Here is a 24,740-nt window from a genome sequence, read left to right as displayed (position 1 = left end):
AACAGCAGTATGGAAGTGTAAGCTGAATAAACCCTTTCCTCCCCAACTTGTTTCTTGGTCATGATGCTTGTGCAGGAATAGAAACCCTGACTAAGACAGGGTCTCACTATGTAGTTCTGGCTGTCCTAGAACTCACTATGTAGATCAGTCTGGCCTGAAATTCAGAGATTCATCCACTTGCTTCACAAGTGCTGGGCTTAAAGGTAAATTCACACCATGAAAAATTATATATGATGACTACATATGATGAATGGCTAATTGCTACAGACGTAAAAAAATACTATACATTAGTATTATGAATGAAACACTTGCAAAAGGTGTTTGACACAGAACAGGGTCAAACAAGACTGGCTAGAATACAGGATCAAACAGGAGATTCAATGCTGTTTTGTTCAGCATCAGGAACAGTATCAGAAAGGCACTCGGTGTTCAAATACTTGTTGAAAGAGATGCTGGAAGCAGAAATGGTAAATGGATTATAAACAGAGCTTTATGTTTTTAAAACACTGAGGCTGTGTACCTTAAGTGATAAGTATAATCTATTATTTCAAATTTACAGATTGCTATTTAGAGAAATCTGTGGTAAGTTCAAGAATAAAGAAATATGGCAAGAACAAGAGGACTGCTCTGTTAAGACGTGCACACACGTGACAGACTGTTTTGTGCCATCTCTTCTTGACACAAGGACGACCAATTCCCCTAGCACTCCAACTGGAAATTGGACTTTTAAAAATTTATACATTCAAAGTTTGTAAAACTATTAAGTGTCCTCCTGATCCTCTCTAAAACACACGTTGGCCTGGCTTTCCTACGACGGCTTATATATCCTACTGTAGATCTAGATCACATTGTACTTGATGCCTTTGACGGGTCTTTCAGGTCTCTTCTTAGTTCTTCCAAATCTGTTTAACCTCTTTAAATGATGTGCTACACAAAGAAGAAAACATATTGCTACAGAAAAATCAACTTTCTCACTGGCGGGTTACTGCAAGACTCTGACATTCTAACCCCAACTTCTCTGTCTAATGTGGTGGGTTATAGGGATGCCTTTTCTTTACTCATTACAGGCAGAAGAACTTCACTTAGATTAATTAGTTCTCCTGGTTTCTCTACATTCTTTCACATTTGTATCTCCAAGGACAGGGATTTATCTGAATAGTAAGTGTGGGACAAGGATCACAGATCAGAGCTGGAGAGAAAACAGGCCAAAGAGAAGAGAAACAAAGTAAAACCTGGGAACAGCATTCCCCACATTTAAATCTATGACTGAAAGAGTTATCTAGTGCTGCAGAGATGGCTCAGCGGTTAAGAGCATTGGTCGTTCTTCAAGAACCAGGCCCTACTCCCAGCACCCAGCAGCTCACAACTGACTCTAACTAGTTCCAGGCCATAGCAACACCCTCACACAGGTATACATACAGTGGGGGAAAAGAAAAAAAGAAAGAAAGAAAAGAAAAGAAATATCTAAATAAAAGGCCAAGAGCAAACTGTAGTCTGTTTTACCTATAAACTTTCAAATTTTACTTTCTCTGTTGTCTAGGTAAAACAGAATATTATTATTATAGATTTATATTATGGTTACAAATCAATTGATAGAAACAAAGCCATGAAAAAAAGGAGGAGGCTTTACTTCCCAGAATTTGGTATTTCTTTGATGTAATAATTTATTTTAATATTTTATTAAGCCGGGCGGTGGTGGCGCACACCTTTAATCCCCGCACTTGGGAAGCAGAGACATGCGGATTTCTGAGTTCAAGGCCAGCCTGGTCTACAGAGTGAGTTCCAGGACAGCCAGGGCTACACAGAAAAACCCTGTCTTGAAAAACCAAAAAAGAAAGGAAAAAAAAAAAACCCAAAAACATTTTATTAAATACTGGTAGCAATAGCCTTAACTTAGCAACCTGAAGAATTTGTGTGGGAATTACCTTCATTTCTCCTTCTTCAACAACCAGTTGCCAATTTGCATCACCACCTACATCCTGTAATGAATAATTCATGTGGTTCTGTACCATTTCTTCAACCTTGAAAAGGAAAATAATGCCATGAGAATTTACATGTCGCAAGCAAGCCACCATGTTTAAAACAGAATGGTATTGCTTACTTCAGTTCAGAAATAGCACACTTACAAAGCTCAAGTTACTAAGTTTTACATGAGAATGAGCAGTTCTGTCACATTAGACACATCCAGATTAATGGACCAGGAGAGAGAAATGCAGGAAGATGCTTGCTTCACTCAAGTAACATCAACTTGGCTTATGCATGCATGACTAAACATCAGAGATGATGTCCTAAAGCACAAATCATGGAACACTGAGGATGAAAGGGACACACACACACACTACCACCACCACCTAGTCCCAATGCCCCTATATTTAAAGCTCTGTAGAGATTAGAAAGCTTGTTATGTGTCAAGGTGAGAAAAGTTTATCACATCAGTTAACCTCTCTTGAACATAAACCAACATAAAATAATCCTTTTTTTTATTCTAATTCATTTTTCTGAATTCTTTTACAAATAGTATTAATAACATTCATATATATGTTAGCATTTAAACATAACCACGTTTAAATTTATTGCTTCAAAATGACTACCGTCCCTTTGTTATTGAGGACTGAAGCTGGCCAGGGTCTTGACTATGTGTATTTTTCTAGACCTACTAAATTTTAGTACTGGTGCATAACCAAGGCAAGCAAAGAACAGAGAACACACAGTTCATAATCTCAGAATCCTAAGTCACTTACTTGGACAATTACTTAAAAATGAACTTCACAAAGTCACAGTTTGAGATGTTTTGAATAAAGTGGAAAGTTAGACTATTATGCTAACACAATAATCTTAGCAATAAATACATAAAGGAAAGCAGAAAGAGTATTTATGACACTCATATTTAAAACTGTGCTCTGAATGTAACTAGTCACTTTCCATAGAGTATAGTGTGCTTGCCAGGCACACTGAGCAGGAAGCTAGTTTTTACATGTTGAAATAATGGTTTTGAGGCATAAACTCTTAAAATACTAATAATAGTTAATAATTTCCTATACTTAGGAATGTCCTCAATATGTTATAGAGATGTACACTTCTGTTATATCAATCTTGATTTGACAATCATCCGAAAAATTTTGACAAATTGTTAAAACTGACTCCAAAATCTAATTTTATACTAAATAATAACAACGTTTTAGTACTTTACTAATACACATACACACACATATATAATTTAAAAAAAATTTTTTTTTTTCGAAACAGGGTTTCTCTGTGTAGCCCTGGCTATCTTGGAACTCACTTTGTAGACCAGGCTGGCCTAGAACTCAGAAATCTGCCTGCCTTTGCCTCCCAAGTGCTGGGATTAAAGGCGTGCTCCACCAACCATGCCCAGTTACTAATAATTCTTATAATGTGAGTGACTATAGATTTTAGAGTTGAGGAACTTATAATTTACCTAATAGTACATTCTATAATTTTGTCCTTTTAGTTGTGAGCATTAGTATTAATTAACTAATCAATCTTGCCAGTGACAATAATCTAAAATTGTATAAAGCTTTAATTGGAAAAAAAAAACAAAAAGCAGAAAGACAACTCTAGGTGCTGACTAGAAAAAGACACGTGCCTCTGACTGCTGACTTTGGCTTTGTGTGGGTCAGTGTGACTAATGAAGAATTCCCAGTTACAAATACATAGAAGGCAGGAGAACAGGGACGTGCCACTAAGTACAGAAAAGAAAGCTATCCCAGTACTGTCTGTTGCCTTGATTCAATGGCCTGTCACCAGAGGAACATTTCCCCTTGTTTGAGAGTCCAAATCTTAGAAATGTTTACATTTGAAAAGTATTGACTTGATGTAAGAAATGGGGGTTAAGAATGCATGTGTTTATCATGGCTTTAGAGGCATAAAGAAACCCTACTTCCCATGACTTACAAGTGGAAGAGGAACATGACATATTTTATTGTAGTAAAGACAAAGAATTCAGTCTAATATTTGCAGTGTCATTTACAGCTCTTTTGTCATAACACATGCAAGTGGTTGTGGTTTTTCCATAGATTATTTCTGAAGTAGCTACTCCAAATGTTTGCAAATATTTTAATTTGCATTTTTCTACAAAGGAAATCATGTTTAGCAAATGTAATCTGCTAGGAAAGAGCACAACATACAGAAATTAAGCTGAATCTCTCTAGACCATTTTTAAAAAATGGTATTCCTATAACAAAATTTTCCAAAAGAAAATGGCACTTAGATCAAAGGTAACTGTTGTCTACAGACAGTTTAAAGTCTTGTTTCATTTTGGCTAATAAGGGCTTGAAAAATCCAACAAAGAAACACGATATAGCTAGTACGATTCTCCCAGGAACTCAAACTGGCGTAGAAAAAGCTTTATAGTTTTCTCTTAAAATCATTTCTTCACTGTACCTTCCTTGACATAATGACACGAGAGTTAAAAACCATATGCTGCAAGTAAATTTTCACTAAAATGTATTTCATGCTCACTGCATATGCTCACTGCCAATGTGACCACAAAAGCTGTGCCTGTGCAACCTACACTCAGATCTAACTTAACAATCTATCCAGTTTACTGTGCGTACCTGTGGAGATCTAGAGATAACTAAGCTTGATGGGAAGTCAAAGCCATTTTATCAGGATTGAATTGTGATATTTCAGGAAATATTGTGACTAGTAATAAATGCTATCACGCCTCTCCACCCTCAAACAGATCCAGTTATTTTACTGCATATTGTGTGTGTGAATGTAAGGGGATAGTTAACTGGAGGTCAGGACAGCCCACGGGAGTCCATTTCTCTTCCCACTATGTGGGTGGCAGCTCACGTTGCCAGGCTTGTTGGCAGAACCATCTCACTGGCACCCAAGCTCACTAGGTTTACCTAGAGTGGGCACCAAATCTATCAACACAGCATCCTACCAATGAACTATGAACAAGGAGGTATAAAACACAGGTAAGGCGTGAAGGGCACTGCTCCAATTCCAACCCTTTTCTTTCCCATCTCACATCCAAATCATTCAATATATTGTCACATTAGGATACTTCTGCATTTGTAGTTTTCTGAAACAGTTAAAGACAGAGTTTTAAAGAGAAAATTGTCCTTTGATGGTACAAACAAAAACTTAGAAGGGCTCAAACATAGTTCTGATCTTTTTTTACTTATGCCAGAGGAAAACAATTTTGCTTATTGTTATATAGTCACAAGATAACACAGGGGCTTGCTGAATAGAATATTAATAAATTAACAGAGCACTGTTACCCAAAAGAAAATAGCCAATGATGTTAATAATTGATTCACTGAAGAAATACAAATGGCTGGTTTAGCCTCTAAGACTGGGAAAAATGAGCTGAAGTCTTTAGTGTCATATGGAAAAACAATAAAACAAAAAATCAAAGCCAAACAAAACACCCACAACAAAACTGGCCTGAAGTATAAATTGGCCCAACCTTCCTGAAGAACAATTTTTCAATTAGAATAACTATAACTCAGACATATTCATGGCCTTTGTCCAAACAGTCTCACTTCTAGGACTCCAAGTGAAGCAAAGGTTTCTGTAAGCACACAAAGCTTTTTATGAGGAAACTATTCCAAGGAAGCTCACTGTCAGAACTATGATGAGAGAAACTAAAATTGCTCAATATTAGATTGAGTAGGCAAACAATGTGCATATATTCAAATATATATACACACATATACATGAATATATATATACATATACACAGATAAATATACAAACATACATATATGTGTGTATGTGTTTAGATCTATATTAATGTGGAGTGAACCTATTAAGTATATCTTTAAAAATATTATAAAATGGTTATTGGAATTACCTACTTTGGTAGGAAAAAGAGTTATTAAAGTATATATGGTCACATGTGGAGTATGTGTGTGTGAATGTGTGTTTATGCATATACATGTGTGTGGAGCTCCGAGGTTGACATCATTGCCCTCTGCATGCTGTTTTTTGAGAAAGGATGTCTCACTGAACACAGAGCTCAAGCTTGGCTAAAACACGAGCTATCGATTCTCTTGTCTCAAGTTCTCCACATGCAAAGCCACGATGGCCAAGCAATGTTTTGCACATGGGTCCTCTTGCTTGCAGTCAGTGAAGGCAGACTTTTCTGACTGAGCCTTCTCCAAGGCTGTTGCTTTGATTTTCTATTTTGTTGTACTGGAAATTGAACCCAGAGTATGCATAACCACAGATAGGCCCTAGCCAGGGTTTTGGTTTTTTGTTTTTCCTTTGTAACTGTGGGCTTGCTACGGCATCTAGGTTGGCATCCAGCACTTTAGCTGATGTGGTTAGTACACCTTGGTACATACAGACGTTAAACATAAGCACATCAATCGTGAGCCTTGTCAGTTTGGTACAGCACTTGCTGTTGAGCCAGGAAGCCTGAGACTCAATGCCTAAGAGTCAGATGGTGAAAGGAGAACAAAAATCCTCAACTGTACTCCAACCACAAACAATTTAAAGAGTATCAATAATGACTTATCATTTAAATTTCTTCTTTATTTGTGGTGTGTTTTATGCCTGTGTGGCACTCAGAGGAGCACTTTGGGAAGCTGGTGCTCTCTGTCCAGTGTGGGTTCAGGGGTCAGACTCGGGTTCTCTGGCCTGCACACCAAGCTTCTTTACTCACTGAGTCATCTTACTTAAAAATACGTACAAACTGATGATTACAGCATCATGCTTCAATAACATCTGCAATGGAAGTTGTTTGTTTGTTTTTTTAAGGGGGGAATGACACTAAGTGATTTTTATTGAATTACATTAAAATGCATATTATCATATCAACTAGGTCCTTTATGGCTAAAAGAAATGCTAGTTGGTTTAACCAGGGCTTTGTGCATATTATGCTAATATTTTTCCACTCACACAGTCCCATCCTTGACAAATAACTGATAGTGATAACAAAGTGGCTTATTTTTTTTCAATTAATTACAAAATGAAGACTTTGGCTACATAATATTTTAAAAATAATTTTTATTTTTTTAAGGTTTACATTACCTAATAATTTAAGGAAATTCATAGATTTCCTTAGTGTACATGGAAATGTGTTATATAAGGTAATATAACAAAACGTGTTTCAAATGTTAGTAATTAACCCAAGAGTGTATCCTGAATAGACCTAAGTCTATTCTGCATGCCTGACTGTAAAATGTACCAAATCCAATTTAATCACTGGTGTAATCTGAACATAGAGTTTTCCAGACAAACTCTCAGCTAATATTAAACAGAGGTCTAGATCTTTGGCAGACTCCTTTCTGTAGGAGAAAAGGTATATAAATAACATTATTCAAAGTCAGTATTCTTATGAACTTGGAATTCTTTGTTCTAAAGATGCTGGAGAACATAAGTTGCAGTTTAATTTCTAGAACCCATATTTGCTAATGACAGCAAACACAAAGACAAGAAATACTTTAAAATTTCAATACTATTTTCTTCTTTTACTTCTTCTGCTATATAAAGAAGTATGTGCTCAGAAGTTGAAGCAGGACCTGATTAATCATATAGCACCATATGTTAGCAAAAAAAATCTACCAGCAAAATTAATTTCTCTTAATTTATATATACTAATTATAAAAATGTTATCTACACAAGTAAGCTAAAATTCTGTAAAATCTTACAAAAAATAGTTATCCACTTAAAGGCTTTCAGCGATTGTCTGGCTCTATAGTTAAGGCTCAGGCTTGAGTTCTGAAGACAGAATCCTTGCGCATCCTCATTTCTCCTTGCTTTCATTTAAAGCCTATGTGTCCTAACATTTGAATAGCGATGGATTTCAGTTACTCGATTACTTGTCTGCGTGAGTATACATGTGCATATGTGCTGTAGATGCCAGAGAGCAAACTTTACACATTATGCTTTACTTCCTGTGTCTCTCACTGTCTCAGAGCTTGCCATGTAGACTAGAGGGGCTCCTAAGAGCAAGCCACCAGAGCTGCCTTTGCATATGGAATGTGAAGAGTTCATATTTGTGTAGGAAGCACTTCAGCAACTGTGCTGTCTCACCATCTCTAAAATTACAGTTTTAATAAAAGACAGAGCTTAGTAGAGTAAGCCAAAGTCTCCTGGTATTAATCTGCTTTTGTTACTCAGGTGAATATACACACTTTTTAAAAGGCATGCAAAAATAAAGAAATAATAAATAACACAGACATATAGTTATAGGTGATTTATGGTCAAGAACTGCTTTCTCAAAGATATTCAAGGCAAAAAGCTATAAAAAAAAATCAGGAAATGTGCATTTCTAAGTCTTTTTTCCTCTATTGCATTAAAAATGAACATAGATTTAACTTGCATGTGTAATGTAACTGAGACTTGTTCAGCTAGGGAAAACGATGTATACGTTTGACTAGCTCAGTCATGCTACTATAATCCCAGCGAAGGGTCAGGCGCCTAACACTTACTATGCTCTCAGACTCCAAAGCTTACTCAGATGACACACACAGCTAACCAGGGTAAACCCTCAGATGACACACACAGTTAACCAGGGTAAACACTCAGATGACACACACACACAGCTAACCAGGGTAAACCCAATCACCACAACTAGAAGCTCAGGTTTGCAACATAACATGGGCCAAAAAATACAACTGCTGTAAAAATACAAAACTCAATTTCAAAGCTTTGAAAATTAAAAAACCCTTAACATTTTTAAGGAGGCAGCTGCGAGGCACAGAGACCACCTAGCATGCTAAGGACGGGCTCCATCCCCAGCATCGTGACAAAGGAAAAAACAGTGGTTAAAAATGTCTACACTGAAAGATTCTTCTCTCTGGCAAACTAATCTTATTTTGAGGGCACAGATTGTTTACTGTCTTAAGCCCCCAATCCCTTAGTGATGAGAAATAAACTTAGAACCAACTTCTATAGATTTAGCTGATATACAGGGATATTAACCTACAGTACTCACAGGTAATTTGAATAAATAGTCTGTTCAATAAATTTAGTATCATAACAGTAATGAGATAACTATTAAAGTTATTTCTTTGCTGAATATCAGTGGAAGTCATTTAAAATTAGATAAAAAAAATGAGACTGTAAAAATCCACTTTCATGAACTAGAATTCCCTATAATCCATGTCCATAAAGGCTGCTGAAGCTAGAGAATATAGCTGTTACATGATGAATGAACAATCAGGTTACGTCTGTATATTTTAATTCAGTTGAAACATTTTCCCTTAGTATACCTTCTTTAAGATCAAATCCACGCGACTCCTAGTGGAGGATACAAAATAAAGGGACATGCAAGGCTGACAAAGAAGAGCTACTTAGTAGAGAAGGAAAGCCTTCTTAACCTTTGTGACTATTTAAAATTCAAAACCAAAACAAGTAGCCCAATCAATCGATTGCTTAGAACTGGGCAAGCAGGCGGAAATACAGCAAAAAAGACTCAAGTCCACTCTATATATTTATACAGTACCTGGGAGCTGAATCTGTGAACATCGTCAGAGGCACTGACTAGATCAATGGAAGACATGGAGGAAGAGCGACTATAGGGCTACCAGAGACAGACAAAGAAAAAAACCAAGGAATCAGAACAAAGGCACAACAGAGCATTCAGTACCAACTTGCAAACACAAGATAAAGAGAGAAAACAAGCACTGTATGAAGCAGGCACAGCAGCAAGTGCTGACTCCACGCACCTATTATGTATTATACTCCAAATTCATTCCAAAAAGAAGGAAGTAGTTCCAAAATTACAAAGTACTTAAACTCACAGAAGGAAGAGATGGTAACTATTTCCCACTCCCCACTCCCTAGCCTCTATCCTCACCCCTCCACTTCACCTTAAATAAAAACAAAGGACATATGCTCAGAACAGGATTTAGAAATAGGGAATATAACAGTACAAAACACTTCCTACCTAAATTCCTGAGAAGAGAAAATGTATACTACAGAATGAGGAATGCAGGCGTTCTTTTAGTAGAGTGCATCTCTTACCTTTTGTACAAATCTATGAGTCCCAACAGAAGAAAAGGTGTCTCCAGATGGCAATGATGTAGGCCAGTGTAACCTGACCTTTTCACTCTGTGACTGAGAAAAACAGATGCTAACATGAGATGTTTCTAAAGTGTATTTTGCAGCCTACAAATGGCTACTATAGCCCGAAACTAACCTTTTATTAACAAGCACATTAGCAATAATGACCTGATCAGGAAGCTACTTTACAGACACAGCTTTGCTCAATCTTGACACTTCGGAGATCCCCAATTAGTCTCTTCCTAGTCTACAGACACTAGGGAGAACCTCTTTTATATTGTTCCCAGTCAAAACCCTCTCGTCCACCACTTGTATTGTCTCAACTCTCATGAGTCAAGGTTAATATTACTGCGAAATTTCTTTTTATCTAAACCCTGGTCAAATCATCTCAATCTACTGCATCTAGAACCAGCAATTCTGTCCAGAGACTGATGTCATCAGAACCAGTATCATCATTTGCTTTCCTTCTGGGTTCCTAAGATTATTTCTATCTCCCTTCCATGAAGACAGCCTGCCTTCATCTTAGTATCGAACTTGTGCTAGTCTGACCCTTGACTTCCCACCTTTTCTTCAGTTTAATGGACATCTCACACATTTAAATAAACACTCATTAAAAGTACTTTAGTGCTTGATCCTAAGGACCATTTCACCATTCTCAAACCATCTCTGTCTTGGCCATACTAACAGAGATAACAAAGTAAGAAAAAGAGTGACTACAGTAAGTCCACGATCGTTCCCAAATGAATGCTACTTCAGGCTGTATTTCTAAGAATGACTTTAGGCTTCCAAACTCACAGATTAATTGGGAACTGAAAGTTGCCACTCTTAACTTAATGCAGTGTAAAAGACAACTAACCAATGAACTTTACAAATAAGCATGGCATGAACTCTTAAATCATTGACTTAAAGATATAAACCTAAGTAGCAGATAGGCTATGGACTACTCAGGTTACTCCTGGCTACTCAGCCCAGCAAACTGACATAACGCACGTCAATCTGTAGTACGAAACACATTATACTCCACAGCCAGGCTAGTTACACTTGTTCAGGAGGCAACTTCTACCATCAATAGCGCAGCCTAAGGAGAGGCAAGTAAGTAAAACTCATCCCTTAACACATCGGGCAGTAACTATGGCAACTGCATGCAATGGAGCTGAAGCCAGGAATCAAATTAATCTGTCTGTGAGTCAATTTCCATGAAAGGAGCCGGGTGTGCACACTGAGACTCCATGAGACTGCAATGGAGTAAGCAAAGTAGAGCTGAGGGGAGACTCAAGGGGAAGGCTGGTGAGCAACAAGTGAGCTGGTAATAATGGCTGGGTGGGGCTAGGGCAAAAACAACCCTTCTGTCATCTGTGAGCTCAATTGTATTTGAGAAAACACTTAAGAAAGACCCTTTGGCTATCAGAATGGTTAAGGCTGAATGCCTCAAGAGTACTGAGCAGAATATTTCCATTTAAGTCCATATTAACCATGCATATATCTCTTTCAAATAATTATCAGTCTTTGTGTTTAGAAATTAAAATATAAAGGATCTGATTGACAAAGAATCTTCAACACTTATGATAGTTAATATTTTTGATTACAATCAGTTTTCCAATACTATAACACACACCAAGGAACACCTGTGGCATTAAACGCATGTCTTTGGAATGTGAGTAGATGTACCTGTTCCTCTATTTTATCTTGTCTGTCAAGAGCAGCTTCAACAGCATCAAAGAACTCTTCCTCATTAATCAGACTGTTTGGACCTTCCTAGACAATAAACAGGGAACAAAACACAACCATTTCACATATTTAAGAAACAGAAAACACTGACAAGTTTGGTATTACCTCTGAGAGGAGAAAGGTGAAAACTGACCATGTGTATTACATTTGTTGAGCAAATATTTGTGGACCACGAAGCAGACTGGTAGAGTACTATCACAGTGGTAACACACACTCTGAAAACTCATGACTACTATAACTAGCTCATCTACTATACTTCTTGTTCGTTTTTGTGAAACAGGGTTTCATTTGTACTCTACATTGTCCTAAAACTCACTCTGTTGCACACACTGGCCTCACACTTGGCAGCAACCTCTTGTCTCAGCTTCCCAAATACTAGAATTATAGGCTCAAGCCATCCTAACAGGTACATTTACTGTGAACTGGCTAATACTATTTCAAGGTAAAGGCCTATAGCAGCGATGACTGAACTGTTCAGATCCAGCTGGAAAGACAGGTCAGTGCATAAAGCATGCCTGGGAACTGAGTTCCCATCCACAGCACCATGTAAAGCCCAGCTCAGAGGCAGATGTCTGTGTCCCCAGCATTAGGGGAATAGAGGCAGGCCAATCCCAGGGTTGGTCATTAGGGGAATAGGGCAGGCCAGGGTTTTGCTGGCCAGCCAATCTAGCCAAAATAGCGAGCACTAGGTTCGGTGAGAAACATGATCTAAAGAATATAAGGTAGAGCTTGTTAGAGGACAACTGATGTCAACCTCCAGCCACCACACCTGTGTACTCCTGCACACACAAAACTGACGAGGACAGATAGCTTAAAATTTCAAAGGAAATGAAGAAAGTAAAAAGATAGATGATTTACTTGAGAACTTTCTATTTCCTTAATTCTGTTTTGCTTTTGTAATGCTGAGACTTTAACTTGGGATCTAGAACATGCTAGCTAGGTAAGCAATTCATCAATGAATTACTCCTTTCCTAAGAACTGTAGAGTTTTGAATTAAAATTCACAGGAATTTAAAAAAATATGCTATATGTACATATTTTTAGAAAATTATTTGAGACAGAGTCTCATGTAGCCCAAGTTGGCCTTGACCTCTGATCTTCCGGCTACTAGCTTCTGAGACTGCACGTCATCAGTTTTCCAATTCTGTAACACACACCAAGGAACACCTGTGGTGTTAAAATGCATGTTAAACGCTGTGTCCATTATTTTCATCAAGAAAAAAGAGGTACTTTAAATAGGTGGAGTAAGAATAATCAACAAATAGGGGTTGAAGAGATGGCTCAGTGTCTAAAAGCACTTGATCTTACAGAGGAACCAGGCTCAGTTCTCTCAGAACATACATTGCAGCTCATAACCAACTCAAACTCAGAGGATCTGATGGTCTCTTAAGAAGTCATGAGCACTGGGCATGCATGTGGAGCACATGTATGTATGTGGTCAATGGTCCTATACATAAAAAATTACAATGATATAAATCTTTAAGTATTAAAAGACCAGTCCAAAAATGACACTGGAATAAAATACAGATTCCTATATTCTATCATAATTTTTTTTTTTTGGTTTTTCAAGACAGGTCTATCATAAGTTTTAAAAATTGAAATGTGCTGGTATGATGGCATACAGCTGTAATCCTGGAGGCAGAGGATCTCTGTAACTAAAAGAGGCAGAGGAAGAGGCATGGGGATCAGGAGTTCAAGGCCAACCTGGGCTACAACAGACACTGTCTTAAACAATATACAAAAAAATCCAGAATGCATTAGATACATTTAGAGGAAAGCATTAAGTATAATTATTTACTAAGTCTATGGAAAGAAAGACTCATTCTAAGGAAGCATTCATATAGCAAATTGGTAAGGAAAAAGGACTTTACAGGCAGACTCTGGTTTCATGACTCATGGTGACCGCCCCAAGGAGGAGCCCGTTAGCCTCTCAGTGCTGGGATTATAGGCATGTAATCCTATAACTATGGTTGGCTCAGGAAAATTTGAAAACACCTGGGTCTTTAAAGCATATATAAGCCTCTGTAGATGGTAAGAAGAATTAATCAATTACATTATATACATCAATTAAGTTAACCCTGAGAAACAAACTATCTATTTAAGACCATTTAAGGGCTACAGAATTATTAAAGGTTCCTTCTGTGATAGATGGGGACCCCAATCCAAGTCCATACTTCATAATCTGGCCCTCCGAAACGGGGTTTCTTCTTAAGTTCTTCCATCACATTCTTGTACGCTTCCTCCACTCGTCTCCTCTTTTCCACTTCCTAGGCAGGTGTGGGCAGGTGGGGAGAGGGAGGGAGGGAGAGAAAGTGAGAGTGTTATCAATTGAAGTGGGCATTCCAATTACCATAAAAAGACTGTTGGGTCACTTTCTGTGGAACTGGATAATTTGAGCAAAAAATAACTATTCCTGTGAAAAAGACAAATGTTATTCTGCCTAGGAAGTGCTCTCCTGTAGGATATACATAATATAGGAGCTACTGTCTGAATGTCGGCTCAGATCATCTGTGTGCATGCTAAATACTGGGATGGTTAAGAAATGTTAATGTAATTGCTTGTGTCTAATATTAAAATGTGATTAAGTCAGCACCAGTGAAATGTCAGCTACAGATTACTGAACGTCCCCCTGCCCAACACCGTTATTTATTGCTGTGGAGGGAGAAAAAGAAATTATTAAATGTTAGGAATTAAAAGAACTCAACTTATTAGTCAATACTAAATATTTTAAAGGACTTCTTAGCATTCTTCTTGCTGGTTAAAAATGACTCTTTCATTTTATAGACAGAACCAACAGTGCTAAAGATTCAAGGTAAAATGTTAAGGCTGGCCCAGATGGAAACTTCCTGCTCCAACATGGCTTCCTGGATCAACTCTGATGGGATACTAAAGCCTAGCCAACACACAAACCCCTCACGGCCTCACTTCAAGGACTCAAGTTCACATACTTGGACTAATTTAATTTTAATTTAATGGGTAAATCAAACAAAGTCTAACACACACACACAGCTAGCTAGTTATAAGTATATCCAAATTGAAGGTATGGATACCTTATAGTCAATAAGTACAATTTTCTCTTATTAAGATTATTAGCTAAAATTATTTAAACTTAGAATTTTAATCTTCCTGAGCATGCCTGGCTAAGTACATTTCTACAGGACATGGGACTGTTATCATAGATAACCATAAAGAATGATCACCTCTAAATATTTTGGTTTGCTTGAGTTGACATTTTAAAAAGGCAACAGTTCTATCAATAGCTGTTATTATGATCGCATATCTAATGTGCTCCACAGAGTGCAAACTTCTTGAGGGAGTATTTCCTGTTTATCATTTCTCTATTTCTCGTTTACAGAGGGCATGAGAACATCCTGGAATAAAACAGTATCAAAGAAATCACAGTGTCATCACACCTTCTCCCTGATCTTATGAATTATCGAGAAAACATTTACTGATAAACAACTTTTTGTGAATTATCAATACTGACTTGCATAATTTTCATTGTGCCTAATTTATAAATTAAACTTCATCATAAGTATGAATCTGTTAAAGAAAAAAAAAAAGAGTACATAAAACGTTTGCTCCTCTTTCTTTACATCCACCGGGGGTCTTGAAGTGCACGTCTCAGGTAAGGTTTGCATACTGCTGGTTACTACGACTTACTCTCACCTGTGCTTGAGAACTCTGAAGAGCTCTCTTCTAAACCACAAGAACAGTCTTAAAAACATTGCTATTTAAATCATGCATCATGGCGGTGTAACAGCAGCTGTTGCTGGTTTTCTTAGTATCTTCCTCAAACTGAAAGACCTTCATACCCTGTAAGCAGTTTCTGAGGGATTTGATTCGGAATGGTGAGTAAATAGTCTGGCATCCAGAGCAGACATACCCATAACAGAGCCATCTGCTCCAGCTTTGTTGCTTAGCACCTTTGGACAAGTCCTTGACTTCATTCCTTCTGAAAAATGATGGTGTTGAGCTAGAATTAGATTTTCTAAGGTATGTATTAATTTTAGTATTTGGTTATTTTACAAATGTTGGATTTTAAATATGAGTTTCCCTACTAAGCAAATTCAGTAAACCATAGTTCACATTAAAAGCTAGAAACTCATATTACAACACTATTATCAATGCTGATGATTAAATAAAGGTGGGAAAATGGAGAATAGGGCAAATATCTGAACAATATAATGCGTGTAAGTGACATCAAAGTGACCAAAGAAAACTTAATGGCCATGATGTGACAGGTAACTGTTAAGACTTTATAAAGGTCAGCTCATATAACTTACACACAGACTCAGATTTTATACACTAAAAGACACTAATGCCAAATGTTACGTCACTTCTATACCAAACAATTGTAATACTTGCAGAATTTTATATCGAATATAATCGAGAAGGCATGTTGTATAATAACTGAATAAATCACTGGTCGATACTGAGTTGAAGATTCTGATCAAGTGGCAAATGCGAACCACCTGATATTTCTATCTAGCCAGAGGTCCTTCCCCTTTGAAATTAGCTTAGTTTTAATGTTCAATGAACACATGAAGCTTAAAATGATGATTTTAAAAACGAAAGCAAAAGTCTTACCCTATCGTGTCTTTTTTGCCAGCTCTCTTCCCGTTTTACCATTAATTCAATACAATGAGAAAGTGTAGCAAGGATTCCAGCCGTAGTTGCTTTAAAAGTTATTGCTTCCCCTTTAAAGTCTATGCCATTAATTCCTTTTGGTGTTACATGCGGAAATACTGAAAAGAAAGTTAACACAGAAAAATCACTGAAATGAAGAGCCTTCGCTATACTTAAGATTAGCAAGCATTTATAAAGCTAGCAATCAGAGCACAGTATGGTTCCTTCTATGGACCCTACTACGCTGTGAGCAAAGCTTTGAGGCAACATACCCTCAAGTCCCAGTTTCTAGAGTCTATTTCCTGAACTTCTTGCTGAGCTGCACCTAGTAAGTCAAGTGGAAGGAGGAGCAATGCTGACAACACTCTGACATGTCAAAGCTAGATACATTACATTACAAAATCTAGAATTTTAAAACTACAACAAAATGAACTGTGGAATTTAAAAAAGCAGCATGAACTTCAAAATAGTAGATCATGTTTACAATTCTAATAGATGGTTAGCAAATGGATTAAAGGGGAGATCTTAAAAAGAATCCTAAGATAGAAACAAGAACATTTTGTAGCTAATATGTAGTCATCCTGATAGAACATTTACAAGAAAAATAATGGCACTGGGACTTAAGAGACTTGCATGTAGTCATGACAGTAAGGGTGCAGCCTGGAAAGGACAGAATTATAAAGTATTTTATCAAAATTTCAAACTTGAAGACATCATTAAGAAGATAAGCCACAAATAGGGTGAAATGGCCTATATTGATCATGGACCTATATCTGTAACTTATCAAGTAACCTAAAAATACTATAGATTGAGTAAATAAGCAATTAAGCACCAAATAGCCCACAAAGACTGGGAGCTAGTAATGGAATGCAGCTCCAGGAACACAGCTATGGGTCAGAAGCCTCAACACTGGGAAAAAACCAAGGGTGGAGAACAAAAGAAGTGAATACATTTCAACAAAGAAGAAGAGACAGCAAGCACAGAAGATGCTTAGTTTTTAAAGAAATGCAAATTAAAACCACAAGAGGGAACTTGCACATCTTTAAAAGTTAAAAATCCACCTACCATATAATTCCTAAAAAATATGCACAGACATTTAAACTCTGAGAAATGAAACAGATGCCCATAAGAAGGCCTGTATACGAGTGCTTACATAACTTTATTTCTAATACCCAAACTTAAAACTCCTCGATTGTTCATCAATGGATAGACAAACTGTAGCGTATTCATACCAAAAAATATCACTCAGCAATGAGAAGAAATTAACTCCTGACACACATACATATTAACTAGGAATTTTAAATTACAAAGCAAAAGAGTGCAGGAATTCACTTAAGTACTGGAAAATATAATTCAATTAATTTCTTTGGCTGCATATTACTTTGGAGCTTTGCAAGGCAAGTTCTCTGCCACCAAGCTTTATCTCCAGTCATATTTAGTTGTTTTTTTTTTAAACAAAACAAAACAAATTATGGCTTTATAAAGATAAACTTCCCACACCAAGAAATTCACTCATAAAATTAAAGATTTAGTATATTCAGAGTTGTATGATCAGCAGCAGCACAGTCAAATTTTCCAACAGTTCTCAAGTCTACTAGAAACGGCTCTACATCTTCCCCAAATCCTTGAATCTGAGCAATTACTGACTTATTTTCTGTCTCTGCAATATAGTTCTCAGACATTTAACAGAACAAACATAAAAACAGTGTTGTAACAAAGTTCTACTTAATTCATTTTTAAGATTTATCTGAGTGCTGGGCATAGTAGCTTATACCTAGAATTCTAACCTTCAGGAGGCTAAAATGGTGGGATCTCTGAACACAAGGCCAGTCTGGGCTATCTTACAAGACTATACAGTAAGACTTTGTCTCAAAAGTAATAAACAGAGCTGGAAAGATGGCTTGACAGTTAAGAGAACTTCCTGTTCTTCCAGAGGCTCAGAGTTCATTCAGTTCTTTCTACCCACAATTACCTGTAAGTCTAGATCCATGTGATCCAACACCCACTTCCGGCTTTAGGGCAAGTCTGCTCATGTACCTGAACACACACAGCCAACATGAACACATGAGCATTTGTGCACACACACATACACACTCACGACTTTCAGACTGTTCAGATCAATATAACTGATATTTTATAGACTGGCTCTACACTTTACAAACTTGCTTGATCACTTAGAGTTCTAATAGTTCTTAATGGATTTGTTATAAGTTATTAGTTGTTATATTTGCTTTAAAAATGTTTATTTTTCTGTATCCATTCTTCAGTTGAGGGATATCTGAGCTGTTTCCAGCCTCTGGATATGGTGAATAAAGCTGCTATGAACATAGTGGAGCATATGTCCTTGGGGTGTGGTGGAGTGTCTTTTGGGTATATGCCCAGGAGTGGTATAGCTGGGTCTTCAGGTAGAACTATTTCCAATTTTCTGAGAAACTGCCAGATTGAGTGGTTGTATCAGTTTGCAATCCCATCAGCAATGAAGGAGTATTCTTCTTTCTCCTCATCCTTGCAGCATGTGCTAGCTGTCACTTTAGTTTTTCATCTTAGCCATCTGATTAGTGTATGGTGGAATGTCAGGGTCATGTTGATTTTCATTTCCCTGATGACTAAGGATGTTAAACATTTCTTTATGTGCTTCTCAGCCATTAGAGAATCCTTGAGGATTCTCTAATTCTGTTTGGCTCTGTACCCCATTTTTAAATTTGGTTATTTTGTTTTTAGAAGTCTAACTTTCTGAGTTCTTTGTATATTTTGGATATTATCCTTCTATTAGATGTAGAATTAGTAAAGATCTTTTCCCAATCTGTAGGTTGTGTTTTGTCCTACTGACAGTGTTCTTTGCCTTACAGAAGTTTTTCAGTCACATGAGGTCCCATTTATCAATTGTTGACCTTAGAGTCTGAGCCATTGGTGATCTGTTCAGGAAAATTTCCCTTGTGCTGATGCATCCAAGGCTCTTTGCCACTCTATCTTGTATTAGATTCAGTGTATCTGGTTTTATGTTGAGGTCGATCCACTTGGGTTTGACTTTGTACAAGGATATAAAAAAAAGGATCAATTTGCATTCTTCTACATGTAGACCACCAATTAGACCAGCACCATTTGTTGAAGATACCCCCCCCCCAATGGTTTTGGCTTCTTTGTCAAATATCAAGTGTCCACAGGTGTGTGGGTTTATTTCTGGGTCTTCAATTCTATTCCATTGATCTACTTGCCTGTCTCTGTCTTGTGGTTTTTATCACTATTGCTCTGTAGTTTAGCTTGAGGTCAAGGAAGGTGATTTTCCCAGAACTTTTTTAATTGTTGAGAATTGTTTTTGGTATCCTGGGTTTTTTATTTTTCCATATAAAATTGAGAATTGCTCTTTCCATGTTTGTGATGAATTGTGTTGGAATTTTAATGGGGATTGTATTGAATATGTAGATTGCTTTTGGTAAGATGGCCATTTTTACTGTTAATCCTACTGATCCATAAGCATGGGAGATCTTTCCATCTTCTGAGGTCTCTATGATTTCTTCAGGGACTTGAAGTTCTTGTTTCATTTGCTTGGCTAGAGTTTCATTGTATATTATTTGTGCCTATTGTGAAGGGTGTTGTTTCCTAATTTCTTTCTCAGCCTGTTTATCATTTGTATAAAGGTTACTGATTTGTCTGAGGTAATTTTATAGCCAGCCACTTTGCTGAAGTTGCTTATCAGCTGTAGGAGTTCTCTGGTAGTTGCTCATGAACATAATGGACTACTATTCAGCTACTAAAAACACGGACATCATGAATTTTGCAAGCAAATGGATGGAACGAGAAAATATCATGTTGAGTGAGGAAACCCAGATCCAAGAGGACATGCATGGTATGTACTCACTGATAAGCAGATATTAGACAAAAAGTACAGAATGCCCAAGAAGGAAGGCCCAAGTGAGGACACTTCAATCCCACTGTGAAGGGGGAACAACATAGTCATGGAAGGCAGAGGGAGGAAGTGATTTGGGTGGGAGAAGGGGAAAGGGGAGCAGGATCAGGTATTGGGGGGGGGGGTAATGGAGAAGCCCAGAGGGCCAGAAGAATGAATAGAAATATGCAGTTGCAGGGGGTAGAGGGTGGGGTCCGGGTGTGTGTGTTGAATGTATGTAAAGTCCCAGAAACCTGGGATGTGAGAGGCTCCCAGGACTCAATGGAGATGACCTCAGCCAAAATGTCCAACAGTAAGGAGATGGAATCTGAAGAGATGACCTCCAGTTGATAGACAGGGCCCCCAGTGGAGGGATGGCATCACCAACCTACCTTCAAATTTTTTGACCCCAAATTATTCCTGTCTAAAAGAAATGCAGAAACAAAAATGGAGCAGAGACAGAAGAAAAGGCTATCCAGTGACTGGCCCAACTTAGGATCCATCCCATGGGCAGGCACTAAACCCTGACACTATTACTGATGCCATGTTGTGCTTGGAGAGAGGACACTAGCATGGCTGTTTTCTGAGAGGCTCTACCAGCAGCTGACTGCCTACAATTGAACTGAGGTCGGTGATCCCTATGGAAGAGTTAGGAGAAGAATTGAAGGAATTGAAGGGGATGACAAGCCCATAGGAAGACCAATAGTATCAACTAACCCAGATCCCTGGGAGCTCCCAGAGACTGAGTCACCAACCAAAGAGCATACACGGGCTGGTTCATGGCCCCCAGCACATAGATAGCAGAAGACTGCCTTGTCTGGCTTCAGCAGCAGCAGATGTACCTTATCCTGTGAAGGCTTGAAGCCCTAGAGAAGGGGGATTGGAAAGGGAGGTTGAGGTAGGGAGGGAACACCCTCTCAGAGGCAAGGGGGATGGGAGATGGGGTGAAAAACTCTAGGAGGGGGGACGAGGAAGGGGAGGGCAACATTTGGAATACATATAATTAAAAATTTTTTTTCAATTTGGCACTTAAATCTAGGGCCTTAGCATACTAGACAAAGACAAGTGCTCTGCCCTGAGCTATACTCCTAAAAGTTTCTTTGTATAGATCATACTCTTTTAGCTAGTGGACTTCAAGGGTGATGTGCTGGAGCTTTCTGCTGGTAGTATCTCCACAGCTCTACTTATAGAATGATTTCTCTATGATTATTCAGTTCTTCTTCTTCTTCTTCTTTTTTTAATGTTTTATTTATTTATTTATTTATTTATTTATTTATTTATTTATTTAATGTAAGTACACTGTAGCTGTCTTCAGACACTCCAGAAGAGGGCATCAGATTTCATTACAGATGGTTGTGAGCCACCATGTGGTTGCTGGGATTTGAACTCCGGACTTTTGGAAGAGCAGTCGGCACTCTTAATCGCTGAGCCATCTCACCAGCCCTCAGTTCTTCTTTTTAAAAGATTTTTTTATTTTATGTAAGTACACTGTTGCTGTCTTTAGCCACACCAGACGAAGGCATCAGATTTCATTACAGATAGTTGTGAGCTACCATGTGGTTGCTGGGAATTGAACTCAGGACCTCTGAAAGAGCAGTCAGTGTTCTTAACTGCTGAGCCATCTCTCCTGCCCGGCTATTCAGTTCTACCAGACCTGTGTTTTGATTTTATGTCAGAAAGTTCTGTCTGTAGGTTAGAGTTCTAGGAAAGGGTACAAGGAAGGGGTGAGGCTGCATTTTCCAGTATGTAAACTATGGTATCAGACTTCTCGGAGAGTGACAGTCAGAGCTCAATAATAACTACATAGAATTCTACTTAATTCATTTCTCTGTGTGTATAAAAGTTTGTGTGTGTAATATGTGTACGTATGGGTGCATGTAGAGGCCAGAGTTCAATGCTGACTGTCTTCCTCAGTTGTTTCCTACCTTATTTTTTGGGACAAGGCCACTGAACCTAGAGCACACATGACTGTGTGACCAACATGCACAGGGATGTCTGCCTCCCAACCCCCCAAGTTCTAGGATCACATGTACAAACTGCTGTGCCTTGCTTTTAGCTGGGCGCTGAGGATCAAGCAAGTCCCCATGCTTATGGAGCAAGGGCTTTACGAAAAGAGCCTTGCTGGATAGTTTTATGACATAAGCTAAAATCATTGAGAAGCAGAAATCTCAATTAAGAAAATATATCCACAGGCAGGCCTCTAAGGCATTTTTTAAAATTAGAGATTAGGGAGTACTCAATTTATTGGGGCCATCCTCAGTCTAGAGGTCCTGGGTTCTATAAAAAACAAACAAACAACAACAACAACAACAACAACGACAAAAACAGGCTGAGCAAGCCAGTTAGCAGCACCCCTCCATGGCTTCTGCATCAGCTCTTGCCATCCCTATTTGAGTTCCTTTCCTGACTTCCTTATCGATGTGCATGGAAGTGTTGGCCAAATAAGCCCTCTCCTCTCCCAACTTGCTTTTTTGTCATGGTTTTTCATGGTAGCAAGGGAAGCCCAACTAAGACGGAGCCATCTTACCGGCTCCAATAATTACTTTCTTGATAGCACAATACAGTTACCTTTTGATGGGCCTGGTGTTCAGGAATCTAGAAATCTCCACTTCAATTCTAGAGAAAAGAATCTGCTCTCTTTTGGAAAAGTAAGCGGCACTGCTGAGTATTATGTGGGAGGGATGCTTAGGCTGTTTTAAAACTTCTTTTAATGATTGTTTAACCTTCAAATAAATTACCTTCTCTATTACATCATATTATTCACTGTGACATTAAATAACCCAAAGAAACATCCCAAAGAGTCCTTTAATACTATAAAGTCACTGGATGACTTGATAGGTTTCAAGATTCTAGTTTTAAACTACAAAGACAACTTTTATAGTAAGCTTTAATATTAAGTTAGAATTTTGCACAAGGATGGGGAAGTACACTCTAAGGAAGAAAGGAGTTAAAATGAAGTAAGAAATAAGGAAGAAAGAAGGGAAATGCGGAAAGAGAAAAGCAGTTAATTTTAGCATCAATAATGGGATGCTCTAGTATGAAACCAAAGATTACATGAAAAAACAGCTCAAAAAACAATGAAATGTATCTGCTAGATTTCTACTTTATATCCTTTTATAATTTCAACAAAAATAAATACTTAAAATTTCATAAAACTTTCATTCATCTTAAAAAAGTAGGAATCCACTTTAGATTTTTAGGTAGATGTCAAGAAGAGTATATAATTTATAGTTCATGTTAATAAAAAATTTGTGATTCTTCAAGAAGTTTCCTAATAACTCATCAAATACTTTCAACACCAATGTATCAAGTGTAGAAGAGTATACTAAACACAGAGCAATTACTCTCACATGAAACACTGCAATCAAATCCCCACCGGTCCTTTCTAGCTAAGAATAAAACTCTTTTAGTCCTAACAACTAACTCTGCCAATACTAATGAGATGAGATTAATATTGGGCATTTAGAACCAGTCTTCAGTAGACAGCAAGCCATTATTAACATGATATTGGCATATGCATTTTACCTTTATAACTTTTCTTCAAAGATATTTTAACTTCAAATTTCAGGAGTTTCATTGCTTTTGAAAATTAGTTAGAAATTATTTTTTGACATATAGCAACTTTACAAAGTATACTTCATTCAATAGAGGGAGAAAAGTTATTACTTACATTTTTCTTTATTACCATTGGTATTGTGCAAAAAGTCTCCATCAGAACGAGTTGTAGGGAAGTCATCTTCATCATCTTCTACAACTAAATAAAAATATTACAATAAGAATTGGTTTATTCTTACATTCAACCAAGCATATGCTCTTACCCATCTTCTGTGTTTTCACTGGTTCTCAAGATACACTTTGTAACTATGTTGTAGAATGTTATTAAATATATTACTTTAAAAATGTATTGTCATTTGTGGAATTGATGGTTACTATTAAGTCTTATCTCTTTCTACTTTCACTAGGGTCATTTTATGATTCTCTAATAGTCCTAGAATGGTCTAGCAAAGTAAAAGCACTTACCATCAGGCCTGACTCCAAGAGTTCAATCCTACGAACCCATATGATAATAGATAACTCCCTCAGCACAGGCACTATGGGACACATGTGCCCACATACCTTCATATATATGCAGGTAAAACCAAAATAAAAAATTTGAAGAGGCCTAGAAGAACTGACAACTGTAAAATGAAAGAGACTTTTTCTAGTCTCTGGAAATTCTTGAATCTACTATTTCTGTATTTGCAGGGAAATGTTTTCCTTTATAAGAGTTGTCAGGCTGGCGAGATGGCTCAGTGGTTTAGACTGCTCTTCCGAAGGTCCCGAGTTCAAATCCCAGCAACCACATGGTGGCTCACAACCACCTGTAACGAAATCTGATGCCCTCTTCTGGAGTGTCTGAGGACAGCTACAGTGTACTTACATATAATAAATAAATAAATCTTAAAAAAAAAAAAAAAAAAGAGTTGTCATGGTCATGGTGTCTCTTCTCAGCAAAATGACCCACACTATGG

General features: G+C 37.6%; 1 protein-coding gene across 2 annotated transcripts in view; it reads right to left on the bottom strand.

Moving 5' to 3' along the window:
- The window catches only part of Col4a3bp (collagen type IV alpha 3 binding protein), a 105,028-nt gene that overhangs the window by 12,616 nt on the left and 67,672 nt on the right, over positions 1 to 24,740 (bottom strand). The window contains exons 6-12 of one of the 2 annotated variants that reach the window (XM_021180963.2): positions 23,900 to 23,983; positions 16,305 to 16,462; positions 13,889 to 13,981; positions 11,656 to 11,742; positions 9,949 to 10,041; positions 9,428 to 9,505; positions 1,926 to 2,021 (exon numbers count right to left, since the gene is read on the bottom strand). In XM_021180963.2, coding sequence (XP_021036622.1) covers positions 1,926 to 2,021; positions 9,428 to 9,505; positions 9,949 to 10,041; positions 11,656 to 11,742; positions 13,889 to 13,981; positions 16,305 to 16,462; positions 23,900 to 23,983 — 689 coding nt within the window. The remainder of the gene's footprint in view (positions 1 to 1,925; positions 2,022 to 9,427; positions 9,506 to 9,948; positions 10,042 to 11,655; positions 11,743 to 13,888; positions 13,982 to 16,304; positions 16,463 to 23,899; positions 23,984 to 24,740) is intronic. The other variant, XM_021180965.2, reaches the window with a different exon arrangement.

The sequence above is a fragment of the Mus caroli genome, chromosome 13 (genome assembly GCF_900094665.2).
Source record: "Mus caroli chromosome 13, CAROLI_EIJ_v1.1, whole genome shotgun sequence".
Taxonomy (NCBI): Eukaryota; Metazoa; Chordata; class Mammalia; order Rodentia; family Muridae; genus Mus; species Mus caroli.
This window is presented reverse-complemented; position numbering and strand designations above follow the sequence as displayed.